At 41.0% G+C, this 14,458-nt stretch overlaps 1 protein-coding gene across 2 annotated transcripts in view; it reads right to left on the reverse strand.

Moving 5' to 3' along the window:
* b4galnt4a (beta-1,4-N-acetyl-galactosaminyl transferase 4a) overlaps nt 1-14,458 on the reverse strand; it is a 249,931-nt gene that overhangs the window by 20,340 nt on the left and 215,133 nt on the right. For both annotated transcript variants that reach the window (XM_054733237.2, XM_054733236.2), the window contains exon 8: nt 10,121-10,199. In XM_054733237.2, coding sequence (XP_054589212.2) covers nt 10,121-10,199 — 79 coding nt within the window. The remainder of the gene's footprint in view (nt 1-10,120; nt 10,200-14,458) is intronic.

Raw genomic sequence — 14,458 nt, forward strand, 5'->3', positions numbered from 1 at the left:
AGATGGCAAATTTACAGCTAACGAGAGAATAATAAATACATTGGAGTGTTCATTTTTATTAGCGTTTGAGTTTAGAAGAAGTGTCACTTTTTGTTCTGCTGCCATGTACTTACTAACAAACAGGGTAGAAACACCTTTTGTGTTTTCTCAAACACAGTTTCATGTTCGATGTTTTTCTCTAAAAAACGAATAACCCAAGATTACAAGCGATGGCAGGAATAAAGGAAAAAAATAAAGTCACTTTTCCAGATTGGGTGCAGGAGAGGTTGTGACAGACTCAGTAGGTGGAGAAACAAAGCACAGTTTCAAACACAGGGTGGAATGGAAAATCTGTGGTGTGCATCTTCCGAGCTCGTGCCGAACACTGACAGGTGCCTGGCAACTCGGCAGCATGGGAGGTGATGCATTCCTGACAGACTGAACAAATACAGAAGAGCACAGAAAACACAAAGCACTGCTGGTTCTTCTGTTGCTGCCAGACAATGTTCCTACACTGATATTTGAAAATGAAGTAGACAAGGAAACGTTAAAAAGCCAACTGAAAGATGCGGCATGGAAAAATAAAGACATGCAGAATAATTGCGCTCTTATTTCCACTGACAACAAAACAGAACCAAACTGTTACATGCTACAGGATAAACGCCACTTTTCATTGATTGTAAGTGACAACGTTACAGTAGATTATTATTTTTTTAAATGTCATTTCATGTCTTGCCTGGGGATGAAGGATATTCAGAGAGATGAGGAGGTGGATACAGAGACGGGGTGTTTGCTTCTGAAATTTACATTAGTGAAAGTAGAGGAGACACTTTAGAAACACAAAGGAGCACATATCAGCATGCCAATGTCCTGACAGCTCAGAGGGAAAATCAACTATTCTGACTAACATTCACTTGTTTCCTTACTAGGTACATTGTCATTGCAAGGTCACGTGCCAAACTAAACATCTATCCAACGTCTTTGACTTATGCAGCGTTGGAATGCAGAGGTAACAAAACAAGTCCAGCAGGGAATCTCAGAGGTGCTGAATGCAGACAGGAAATACAGGCAAATGCTTGAGGCCTCTAGACCACAAGGGGACCCCAGAGGGTCGAACTGCAGCAATAGTGAGAAAGAGAAAAGTTGTCATTTGACAGCACTGTTGACTACAACAGCAGATCTGCTTGGGGACCCATGGCAATCTTGCAGCATCGCTGACCTCAGACATCCCTTTGTCTTTTGACACTCTATCCAGAACGTACAGCAGGGTTTGATTGTGATTTAGGGCAGAAAGGATATATTATCTATCTGAAAAGGTCTTCTCCCAATGGGACATCCATCTATCCATCCATTTGAGCCACTTAGCCAGAATCGGGTGACAGGGGCAGTAGAATAAGCCGGGACGCCCAGACTTCCCTCACCCCAGCTACTTGAGCCAGCACTTCCGGGGGAATCCCAAGGCGTTCCCTGGCCAGTCAAGCAACGTAGTCCCTCCAGCATGTCCTGGGTCTTCCCTTGGGTCTCCTCCCAGTTGGACGTGCCTGGAAAACTTCAGCAGGGAGGCATCCATGGTCCAGAACGCACCAGTGCGTGTGGTCTTCAATCAACCAAAATGAGCACACGTCACCCCTCTGTTCATTGAGCTCCACTGGCTACTGCTAGCAGACGCATCAAATTCAAATAGCTAACACTAGCATACAAAGTCAGAGATGGTACGGCTCCCATCTACCTGAATCCTCTTGCAAAGGTTTACGTCTCGGCCCGGCCACTCCGGTCATCACAGGATCGTCGGCTAGCAGTGCCTACACCACGTTCTGGACAATCCAGACTCTTCTCATGCATCGTTCCACAAACGTGGAATGACCTTCCAAGCACTACCAGAACAGGGCTTCCTTTTCAATGTTCAAGAAACTCCTGAAGACCCTGCTCTTCAGAGAGCATCTTCTTAACTAGCACCTTCCCTGCACCCGTCCCCCCTCTCTACCATCCACTCCTTTGTTCCCTCCTCTCCATGATTGATGTCAAGATGTTGTTATTGTTGTTGTTAGTCTCAAGGGCAACATGCCGATTATCACTTGTAAGTCGCGTTGGACAAAAGCGTCTGCTAAATACATAAACATAAACACATAAACATACAGGAGGCATCCTGACCAGATGCCCAAGCCACATCAACTGGCTCCTCTCGACATGGTGGAGCAGCGGGTCTGCTCCGAGCCCCACCCGGATGACCGAGTGCCTCACCCTATCGCTAAGTGAGAGCCCAGCCACCCTGCGGAGAAAACTCATTTCAGCCGCTTGTATCCACGATCTCGTTCTTTCGGTCACTACCTAAAGCTTGTGACCATAGGTGAGGGTAGAAACGTAGACAGACCGGTAAATCGAGAGCTTTGCCTTCCAGCTCAGCTCTCCCTTCTGAGAGTCCAATGGGACATACTCAAAAAAATCTACAGGGAATAGCCTATATCTGGACAGACAGTAGCTGAAGCAAAATTATTTAGCTCTGCATGTCTGTCTAGCCCCACTCCACAGGAGCCTCAGCAGACCAGACCTGTCTTGTGTCTTGCCAATCACAGCGCCCTATTGGTTTGGTGGGCGGGATGATGCGATGGAGTGCAAAAACTAAGATGATGACTCCTTAAAACAGCTTTGGCATCAACTTTGGACTATTTAGACCTGGGCTTTTCTTGAGTCAAGAGCAGATGGAGGTTCTTAAGGCCTTTAATTAGAAAAAGGATATATTTGTGTTTTCTTTGACGGAGTATGGAGGACAGCCCTATTGACTGACATCTGTAGCATGTGGTTTGAAAAACAATCGCAGATTCTGCCCCATGACTGAGCTCCGTCCATGGGTCGTGGACAAATTATACATTGACATATAAGGAGTGGCTTGCCAAGCTACCAGGAGGAGGCACACTCATCAGATGCCCAAACCGTCTCTGCGGACTCTTTTCAATGAAGAGAAGCAGTAGCTTTGAGCATCTGATCTCCAAGGCTGGGCTCAGCCAAACTACACACAGGTTTGTTTCGCCTCTTGTACACATGACTCTTGTTCTTCACTCTTGGTATAAATTCTTCCCCCCAAAAGCATTGTCTTTCAAAACGGAGATGAAAAAGTTTCGTAAAACATAAATACACATAAATCCGACTCTAGGAGGTGGGTTGAACTTATACATATAACACAGGACTAAGCTGAAGTGTGACAACATATATAAAAGGAATGAGCTGTGAGATACTACAAGGGAAATGAAGAGAAGAATATACCATCTTGCAATCTGTCAACGGGATGGTGAAGAAACGATGAAACACCACTTAAAATCCTAACGAGGTTACGCACCATTTCCTTAAACACCTAGACGGACCCATCAGATGGACCACTACTGATTTATATTGAAAAGAGAAGGTGTGTGTGCGGCAGGTGTTAAGAGATGCATCTATTGAGTCCAGCCATGAGTGTGTGCGGACAGTGATGTGTGTATTAATTGGTGGGCAGTTTGATTCTTGGCCTGGCAGGAGTTTTAAAATGAGGCCATTAAAATCCTCCATTTAAATCTCACACTGCTTGCCCGTCTATAAAGTTGCCATGGCTAATTAAAGTGTGACTTTATTCAGCTCTTTCTCCTCCTCTATTGTTCTCTCAATCTGGCTAAGATTTTCTTTAATTTTTTCATGTTTCCTATTCTGCGACTGAACAAGGTCCCGTGTTCAAATGACAAAGATCCTGATGGTAATTAAGAAAGGTGCGGCTCAGGAAATCCCATAATATGTCAAGCTCATTAGTTTAATTTATTTGTAGTTCTAGTGATGTTAATTGAGGGCAAAGATTGAGGCAGGCCATGTAGTGAAAAGGTTTAAAACGTGAAGATTTAGTCATTTATAGAAAAACACAAGTACGATTCTCCTAAAGGAGCTAACTCAGTGCCCTTAAAGCGAGGCTAGGCAGTTTTGGCTTTCTTTTCGCACCCCCTAGTGTCCGTTTAGTAGAAACAATAGCAAAATGTATCTCCTCGATGAGTATTCATCTTTTAAACACCTTAATCTAACAGCTGAAATGTCTCTCCAGCCTTCATTAGTGTCTACAGGAGCAGTTCATCACTAAATTCAACAAATAAGCCGTGTTCATGATCCAAAACATGCAGGAAACATGCTGGAAGCAGACTGCAACGCCAGGTATGTCAGCTCAATTTTTTTCCAAGTCCAACGGACCGGACCGGCACTCTGGCGTTGCAAATACCATATTCTGATCACAGTGGCGGGGCAGGAGGGATCTGAGTCATTTCATTAACCCTCTAAAGGGTCATTTTAGCAGATAATGGCTCAAGAAAATGATTTAAAAATATGAAAAACCTGCAAAGTACCTCTTTAAAGAGAAATTCAGAGTTTTGCACTCTTTAACCTTTTTGTGATACACAGACATGAAAAAGGGTCAAGGGTGAAAAATGTATATATGCTGTCCATCACCAATAAGAACAAACCGAACAAGGTTATCAACACTGCATCCCAAACCATCGGCCTGCCCATCTTGGATCTCTACCACCTAAACAATAAAGCCATCACACGTATGGCCCAGGCCGTCTGCAGTGACCCAGACCACCCCCCTTCAAAGCCCTTTCTGCCTGCTGCCCTCCGACCGCAGATACAGGACTCTGAGGTGGAAGTGGGCACACTTCTTTAAAAGCTTTGTCCCTTCTACCACTGCTGCTCTCAACAGTTTAAAATGCCAGTTCTTGTGCATACCACTTTCATATGTGATGTCCCGTATGGGAATTTGTCCATAGTATTAGTAATTATTTGTTTTGACAGTGAATGTGAAAAAGAATTTCCCCAGGGGACAATCTGTCGGTCTAGTATCAATCATCTCAGTGTCGCCATATCTTGACATTATCGTATCAAGAGGCATGTACCGCAAATCATATCATTTTGTGAGGTATCCTGAGGTTTCCAGCTCTAGGTCTAAATACTATCTTTTTCTTCCTGTGATTTTTATTTTTGGTATTCTAATAGCCAGAGATGGGAAATTGTGGCATCAACAAGTCATCTCCATGTCATGTTTTTGGTCTGTTCAGCAACTGAACCAGGTTCCTTCACTGTTCTGATTGAAATGACCTGGTTTTGTTGCTGAGCAGAACAAAAACACGACATGGAGATGACTTGTTGACGCCACAATTTCCCATCTCTGCTAATAGCCATGCTCCCTAAAAATATGTTTAACATAAGCCAAAAGTGTCCGAACAAGGATTTTCTTATATATATAAATATATTTTCTTTTCATAAGATGCATGCATATTCATGCACTTTGCAGATGCTTTTAGCCACAAAGACTTACAGATTAAACTAACACATGGTTTAAGCCTGTGGGAGGAAGAAAGAGTGCCCGGGAGAAACCCACACATGCAAAGGCAGAACATGCTACTCAGAAAGGCCAACGCCAGGATTTTGAACCTGCAACCTTCTTGCTGTATACAACCGTGCCAGCTGAATGATGTAAAAAAGTCCCACATTGATTTATTTAATAGATTAGTGGTGTTGCAAGCATGCTCCCTGACCATGGTTGACCGTAAAAGATCCCAGCTTCATATGGAACATGCAGCACACGGCAGAAGGCTATGAATCCACATTATCTGCTCTTTAACAAATGAGTGCCTGGGTTGCTCTGGATTTATGGGAGCCCTGAGCTTGTGCTGTTGTGGGCCGGTCACGGTAAATCTGCTATGTTTGTCAAAGTGTAAAATGTATTCCATTGCTAAATCACACTCAGGCGCTTTAGAGGGACAGCCTTTTCACACTCACACCTACACACATCCCCACACGCAATTTTAATTTCCTGCATGATGCTTTTTTACTTATTAATCGGTGACAAACACAAGAGAAAACCTCCTAATGTTAACATGTGATCAATTTAGGGAAACCACAAGTTTGAGACGTCTGGCATAAATTATCGTCACATGGAAAAAATAATCTTTATAGAAGCAAAATGTAAGAATTTTACAATGATTACAAAACAATTTAAAGTCTCAATCATGGTGGAAGGAAGGATACATTGAAACAGATTTCCGTATCAGCTGGCTGGAGGGTTGTCAAATTTTCCTCTTAAAAAAACGAATGAGGGACGCAGTAACTGTTGATAATCTGTGAGCCCGTGAGATTGCCAAGTCTGTATCAAGCTAACGCTATAGCAGTGACATTTGTGATTTGATACCGACAGTGTGGCAAATGCTCTCCACAGTAAAACACCCAAGAATGCTAACACCAGATATGTAGACATCTAGTTATGAATTAGCCACGAAACTCACGGAATGACATTGAGAGAGTCACTTTTTGTTTATAAAAAATGGACTGCAGTGCACAAATTTCACCACAGGACATCATTCTTACTTCACTCTTACACATTGCACATTTAACTCCTAAAAAACAATTCTTTAAAAAGTTACATTTGTTGTTACATTTCCTCCTTTTTCATTTGTAATTTGCACTTTGTCTTTTTATATATAGTCAAAATATCCCATGTCTAAATACTTATTTACTAATACCATCTGATGTAGCATGAGGTTGCGTACAATAAAATACATCTAATCTGCATTTTACAGCTAAAGTGTCAATAATTATGTGTAATTAAAACACAAGATGCAACGGTGACTGTAGCTTTCCACAGTTGTGGTGAGAAACCAGATTCAATAGTCTTAACATGCCGTTTTTACATAATAACCGTGGACCAGTCTGCCTGTCTATAACCCTTTAACAACTTAGCTGTTATAATTAGAATAAAGGAATTGATTCTGTTCCCAGGATTGTGTCTACTGCAGATTTCATATACATCTGAGGTAAAACAGCATACTATTTAACCAAAAAGAGGCTTTTTAGATTCACAAATTACTGGCCATGACATTCCCAGGCCTAAATAAGGAGTTAGAGCCTTATTTTGTTTCAAACTGTGCTATTTGTGCAATGTGCTATGCTGCAGCTAGAGTTCTGATAAGAATTAAAAAGAGAGGTCATATCTCTCCTGTCTTAGCTTCCCTACAATGGCTGCCTGTTAAACTCAGAATAGATTTTAAGATGCTCCTTCTCACATATAAAGCTCTTAATAATCAAGCTCAATCATACACCAGTGATCTGATTGTTCCATACGTTCCTAACAGAGCACTTTGCTCTCAGGCTGCAGGTTTACTGGTGGTGCCTAGAATATCTAAAAATAGGATGGGAGGCAGATCTTTTAGCTATCAGGCTCCTCTCTTGTGGAACCAGCTCCCAGCTTAAGTCCGTGAGGCAGACGCCTTGTCTACTTTTAAGACTAGGCTTAAAACATTTTTATTTGATAGTGCCTATGGTTAAAATCTGATGTTAGCCCAGATCTGGACAAGTGGTGGAGTAGAGGGAGGTGGAGTGTACAGTCGGTAAAGACGACTCTCCCTTGCCCTGCATCAAACATGCTTCTATCTAAAGGGCTAGGTTATCCAGAGTTATCTCTGTAGTTATGCTACTATTGGCATGGACTGCTGGAGGATACACTGACCACTTTCCACACTCGACTACTTTCTTCTACAATCTGCTCTTTAACTGTATTATTTCCTGCCATTTCAGCTGTTAACTTTAATTTTTCTGCTGAGCTGTGGTGCCCTCATGGAGGGGGCCATAGGCTAGCACATTGCTGCTAACCACTTAAATATTCTCCCTCTCCTGATAACAACGTTTTACTTTCTTTGACATTGAATGTACTACTACTAGTTATATATTATAGATTCACTAACATGAAGCTAATCAAGTTTATCTCTTACTAAATTGTATATTTACTAAGAAATCACCATGTAGCCATAGAAAAACTACTTGGCATATATGTTGTGTGTGTGTGTGTGTGTGTGTGTGTTGGTGTTTGCGTGTGTCTGCTCAGTCTTCTCAATCCCCAGTGAGTCATGGCGGATGGCTGCTTATACTGAGCCAGGATCCTCTGGAGGTTTCTTCCTGTTAAAAGGGAGTTTTCCTCTCCACTGTCACTAAATGCTTGCTTAGTATGAGGATTGCTGTAAAGTCAGTGACACCAGTCAGTGGCGGCTCCAGAAAGTTTTTCTGCAGGTGCTATTAAGGAGCTAGTCTTTTTATTGAGGGTGCTATGAAGGAAGTGGTCACGCGTACCTATTGTTCTCTAAAACACCTTCAACACTAGCAGATACACATGCGTGCACAAAACCTCAACAACACCTGAAACAATCATTAATATACATCATAAACATATGAACAATCGCTGACTTTTCCATGAAATCATAAACACATACAGCCACACAGAAAACCATCTATAGTGTTGCAAGGTTAGCTAACATTAGTGTTAGCATGTCCAGCGGCAAAACCCTCTACTGCTGCGGCGGTTGAGGGTTGACTCTCTTCATCCAGATCCGTAGGTTTTTGTGGGTCTGAGATCACTTCCAAACATTCATTTGTTTCTGACTGAATCCGTGGAAATGTGGGCAACAAAAAGCGATCCATTTTACCACTAGCTCTACCTTTCACTCATTCGCAGGTGGAAAATGAGGTCAAAGGTTAACATCAATTTCCTGTTTTGATTAAAGTTTTTACTATCTATATGTTAATTTACTGATTATTTTTGTTTTGTATGTTAAATATGATCACATCCACATGTTAAATTAAAATTAAATTGTAAAGAAAAATCCAATATTTACTTGGGGGTGCTATGGGGGTGCAATGACTAATCCAGGGGTAGCTATAGCGCCCCCTGGCGCCCCCCTGGCGCCACCACTGACACCAGTCAGTGACTTGATGCAAATTTCTGGGTTCCTTATGTATGAAAAGTTTTACTAATTGGCTTAATGAACTGACCTGTACTGGAGTGCTTACTTTGTGAAGTGCCTTGAGACAACTTGCCATGATTTGGTGCTTTATAAATAAATAGAATTGAATTATTTTTGCAAAAATGTTACATCCCTGATCTTCTATGCAACTGAACCATTTAGTGATTAGCTTTTTTTTCTGTTCACATGCCTAAATGTGTGGTTCAATGAAAAAACATTTTTAATTATTATTTCTGATTATAATTAATCACTATGAGTTTAACATGGAAGCTGAACATGAAAATCTTCTAACTCTATCTCCTGCATTAGCTTCTGATAGAAAAAAGACAGTGAAATGCTAGGATTTGAAAAGCCTGACAGATCTGCATCATTTAACATTCATGGAATCACCCATCTTGGCTCACGACGGGAAGGCTGTTGTTGGTTTAGCGTCCAGGAAACAGTAGAGAACGTCTCAGCTAGTAGAAGCTAACTGTTAGCATTTGCAACTCCACCAAATGAGAGAACTCCTCCAAGCTTATAATAATTGTAGAGATAGAACATCAGCGTTGTGAAGAAAACAGAGTCGCTATGTTGTTGTTAGCCAATCACAAGTGAGATGTCCAAGCATCAGGAAATAAGACTCTTGCCATCTGAAGCTACTTTCTCCTGCAGGTGACTTGCACTTTCTGAAACAGGTACGTAAACATGAACAGAAATATTTAAATGCTATTCAAAGGGAAAAAAAGATTATGAGAGATTAGTCCCAGCAGTCACATTGATGTTGGTGCTGATGCTGAGGGTCACCATGGTGATAATAACACCAGGTTTGTGACATTCACACCCCTGTGATATATTGTTGTCATCTTCTCACTCCGAGGAACGGTTTACAGAAAGTTTCTAAAAAAACTTCACGTTAAAATTGAACTATACTCCTGATCAAGCTTCCTCCTAGGTGCAGAACCCCATTAGTGGGAGAAAATGGTACGAAGGAAAGTCTACGCCAATGTGAGAGTAAAAATTTTAAAGAAACAAAAGCGAAAACGTGAGGAGGAAAAAGGGATAGGAAATGTGGGAAAGTAGATGTGATGACAGATGAAGTAACAGAAAAGCCAGACAAAGCCACAGCAGCAACAGAGCTGTGACCAAATCGGCACCCTTTAAGCCCCCCTTGCTCAGTCGCATTCAGGGCAGTGTCAGAATCAAGAGAACAAAGTTCAAACTAATGGAGACTTTACTGCCTCGGGGACATGCTTCCATCAGAAAGGTGATGACAATTCAGGACACAGAGAGAAAAAAAACCTTTAACGGAACACAAAAACAAAAAGAATGTTCACATTTCTAAACGTTTTAAAGAAACTTACCCCAACCTCCACGTGGTCAGATCCCTTGTCATCCTGCTTGTGAAGGATCTCAAAGTAGTACCGCCTGGATGAGATCAGACTAAATAAAGAGATAAAAACAAACATTTTTTTATACTGGCATCACATTCAATCAGCTGTCTTTTATTAACCATGTTTTTGGTTTTAAATTTATTATTTAAAAAAAAGCACAACAAATCCTTAGTGAATTGGGAGTATCATTCATAAAACTTGATTAAACTTAATAAACCAATACAGGAGCAATAGGAATAGGAACAATATCATGTTCTTGCTGTTTATAAGACCAAAAAAACTACAAAGCAATCAACTCATCAAATCCAGGGAATCTGATCCTAGACAAATACGTCATAACTACAAAGATGTACAGATGGCTTTATACAAAAACAAACTTTGTTCCTTAAATGATACAATTTGGTGTTTAATTTATTGTTGGTTAGATAAACAAAACAACACACATATTTCATTAAATTTTAATAATATGTGACTTTATATATTTGAGGACTGTTTTAAGAAATCTACACTGATACATTGTCATAAGATCTGTTATCATTTGAGACCAACGAGGAAGATATGATAATTAAAATCCTAAATGTGCAAAAAGAACCCTGAAATTGGATGATTAAAGCAATATCTGACCTTTAAAGGGGAACTTGGCAGTTTTGGCTTGCTTTTAGCACCCCCTAGTGTCCATTTATAGCACAAAAAGCAAAACGTCTTCGCTGTGTGTTAAGCCTGATTCATGCTTCTCCGTCAGCTCCGCAAGGGACAGGCACGCACGGATTGACGGAAGCGTTTTGCTCTCATACTTCGTCTCCTGGGGAGTGTTGCAAAGCAATTCCCCGCCAGGACAACAGAGGGCGTAGCGCTGTTGTGTTGCATCCTGTCATGTATCCGGTCCAAGATAGTGCCTTGACTATTGTGCTTATATTGTGTTTTTTGTATATAGGAGACTTTTTAACACGGACAAATTTGTCTCTCCTTCTCCTCCACCTCTTCACGCGCTCGCCACCTCTAAACCCACGTTTCCCATCATTTCCATCCACAAATAAAACGCTTGCTGCAAATCTTTTCACTCCTCCAGTCACGAGGAATTAAATGTTCATATTTTTAGAGTTTTTTGCGAGGTATTCTTCAAGCTTCTCCGTGTCTACCGCTAGTTATTCTCGGCCAATGGCGGCGGTGTAGCCGACAGCGGTGTCCTGACCAGTCACAAGCTGGCGTTCTCCGCCTCGACGAATGGATGTTTAGAAAAGAGAGCTTGACTCCGTCCATCCTTGCGTGGGCTCTCCAGCAGGCCCGCAAGGACGGATAATGGCGTTGCGTGTCTCCGCACTGACGCAGACGCAGAAGCACGAATCAGGCTTTTGTCGTTTTAACAACTTAATCTAACAGCTGAAATGTCTCCCTAGCCTTCCTTGGTGTCATCACTAAATTACACAAATCAGCTATATTTATGACCAAAACATGCAGGAAATGTGCTGGAAGCAGACTGCAGCGCCAGGTATGTCACTTCCATTTTTTTTAAGTCACAAAAGAGGGGCCTGCCAGTCTGAAGCTGCAAGTGGAATATTCCGGCCACAGGGGGTGATAGGGGCTGGGTAGCCTTTCATTAACCTTGTAAAGGGTGATTTTAACACATACTGGCTAAAGAAGAAGATTTAAAATTATGAACATTTGCAAAGTATCCCTTTAAAGTAGACATATCATGGCATTTTTTTAAAAGTTGTAATACTTTGATTATCTATATGAAAAATGTTAATGAAGTTCTTTATACTGAATCCCTCTTACAAATAACAATATCAGCAGTTTTATTCTTGACATTTTTCATACCATCCAGAATAAGCCATTTCAGGGCTTCGTCACTTTAAGAAAACGAGCTGGACCTGGCCACACCCTCCCACCTCCCATTCAGGCAGCAATTTGCTAAGAAGCTCCGATATCCGGCCGCAGCTCCTTCAGCAGCTCTTTTTTTTCACATGAGAAGTGGTTCTAATTTTATTTCCCTGCATGTGATGTCACAAACAGGGGCTTTTTGAAATGGCTTGTTTTAGGGACTTAATTCCTAACGGAAAACAGACAGAAGGGTTTTATCATTTATGGACTGTTTACAAAGGTAGCAGAGACTCCACATGGCTGCACAAATGGACCAAAAGTGGGTTTTGCATAATATGTCCCCTTTATAAGGGCAACATAAATGGTAAAATCTAATCCTTCTGAGCATTAACGAGCATAAACGGAGGCACGTACAAGATAGCAAAAGAGACAACAGTGTGCAGAAGAACTACAAGCCTCGGGTCACGAATTAAAAATCCGTTCAGAGAAAATCAAATCAATCCTCACCATCAACATTTTCCACTCGTCCAGGCCACCGTATGGCCTGGCCTGTTAAGAGCTGGCTTGAAGTTTTATCGTGTCTGTTCCTCTGCACATCCTTTTTAAACGCACACAATGCTTCATTCCTACGTAAACACGTTTAGTATTACGGACCAGTTTCAGCTGTGCTCTAAATGATGCAGCTACGCTCTACACAACGTTAACTCTCAAAGCACGCAGAGTCATAATCAAGATGCTCACACATCAATGCACAGATCCATCAACACACCCGAAACCAGGAACAGGCTGAAATAATGGAGTGAAGGAGAAAAACCTTTTCTGCAAATACGATTAAATAAAATCGTTCAGCTGATAATTTAAACCTCTGTTTGCAAAGAAATTCAGCTCTTGGAAGACGATGAAAACAGTCGGGTGAACTAAAACAAAAGAATGGGGCCCCTTCAACGAGCTGGCAAAGCCAAAGTGGATTTAGTAAACACGAAGTATAAAATGTTATTCTTTTTTCCTCTAAGGGAGATCTCAGAGGTCATTAAAATTTGCTTTCATTTTGGTCGGTTAACCAAATGGGTTTTTAATCATCACATCAATGCACATGCATGAGGGATCTTTTAGAACAACTGCTGTTGTATAGTCAAGAGTGTGTGTGTATTTTCAGTCGTGATGTAACTCACTGAGTTGCAAGGGAAGGGCAATGGCTGAGGTGGGAGGGTGTGTGAGTGTGTAGTCACGTGTTGCCCTGAGCATAAATGCCTCTGCATCACCCAGCTGACAAGCGTTCTGTAGCCAATAAATCATTGCAGGTGCAGGAGAGCAGTGACAGTGTGCTGCGAAGGTCACTCTCTCATGAATAAGGAATATCTGTGTAGCTGCTTAAATGGCACTCAGCAAATCCAAGCACCGCTTTTAGCCCCAGAGTCGCCCTCACGCCTAAATGATAACAGATCCGATGTTTCTAGCCTGATTTTATCCTGAGTCATGCAGAAAATAAATAAATAAATAAAATAAAAAAACAGTGCTTAAATCAATACATTTAATCTAAACTGAGTTTGTACCCCAGACCAGACCACTGTAAATGGTTTTTGGGAATATCGCTACATTTCCTGCCCCCTCATTAGGCTGTGTATTTGTAACCCTAATCTGACTTGATCTGAGGGATAATTTAATCCTGGAGTTGAGAGGATCCTGTCTGCCGCCATGCTGTCTCTCAGAGTTACCCAGAACACACATAAAAGACTTAAATCCCCTAAAATAAAGCATTGAATTGATTTATGTAAAAAAAAATAAAACTTCTCCAAACATTTGTTAAAATTTCATTATTTTACAATTAGAGTTGAGATTTCATAACTTCCAGAAATATTGAAATGATAAAATGATAAAACCAGTTTTCTAAAGTCTGCGGTTTGGTGGTGGATTATTAGTTCAGTCGATACCAGCCAGATTATCTACGTTACAAAAGACACAATACACACCGACACAAACATCCACACACTTCGGATACTTCTACAGTAATGGAGTAAGAGCAGAAAACATGAAAAGAGCAGATCTCACAGCGGAACAATGGAGGAAATGTCAAGAATATCAGTCATTTTTCACTGTTTTGTACAAGAATTAAACACATTAGGGTCATTTAAAGTAAAAACGGGAGAACGTGAGATGAAAGTCGAGAAATTGAGAGCAAGAAATTATTATTGAGGCGAAAACACGCTAAAGATTATTTCCAGAATGAAGTTGAAATGTAGAGAAAAAGTTTTTAACAACATTGCATTAGTTGTTTTTCTTAGATATTTGAAAATATACATATTTTTTGAAAGAATAAAACCAAAATTGTAAAAACATCTTAATGCGAATGAAAGATTAAAGAGACAGTGTGTATTTTTCCCATTAATCTCTGGGAATATCCATAAAAATGTTGTTGAAAATAAATGAAAGCATGTCCAGTTGTTAAAATATTGGTCGGCTTCGTAACATTTATTATAAAAATTGGCT

This window comes from Nothobranchius furzeri, chromosome 4 (genome assembly GCF_043380555.1).
Source record: "Nothobranchius furzeri strain GRZ-AD chromosome 4, NfurGRZ-RIMD1, whole genome shotgun sequence".
Lineage (NCBI taxonomy): Eukaryota > Metazoa > Chordata > Actinopteri > Cyprinodontiformes > Nothobranchiidae > Nothobranchius > Nothobranchius furzeri.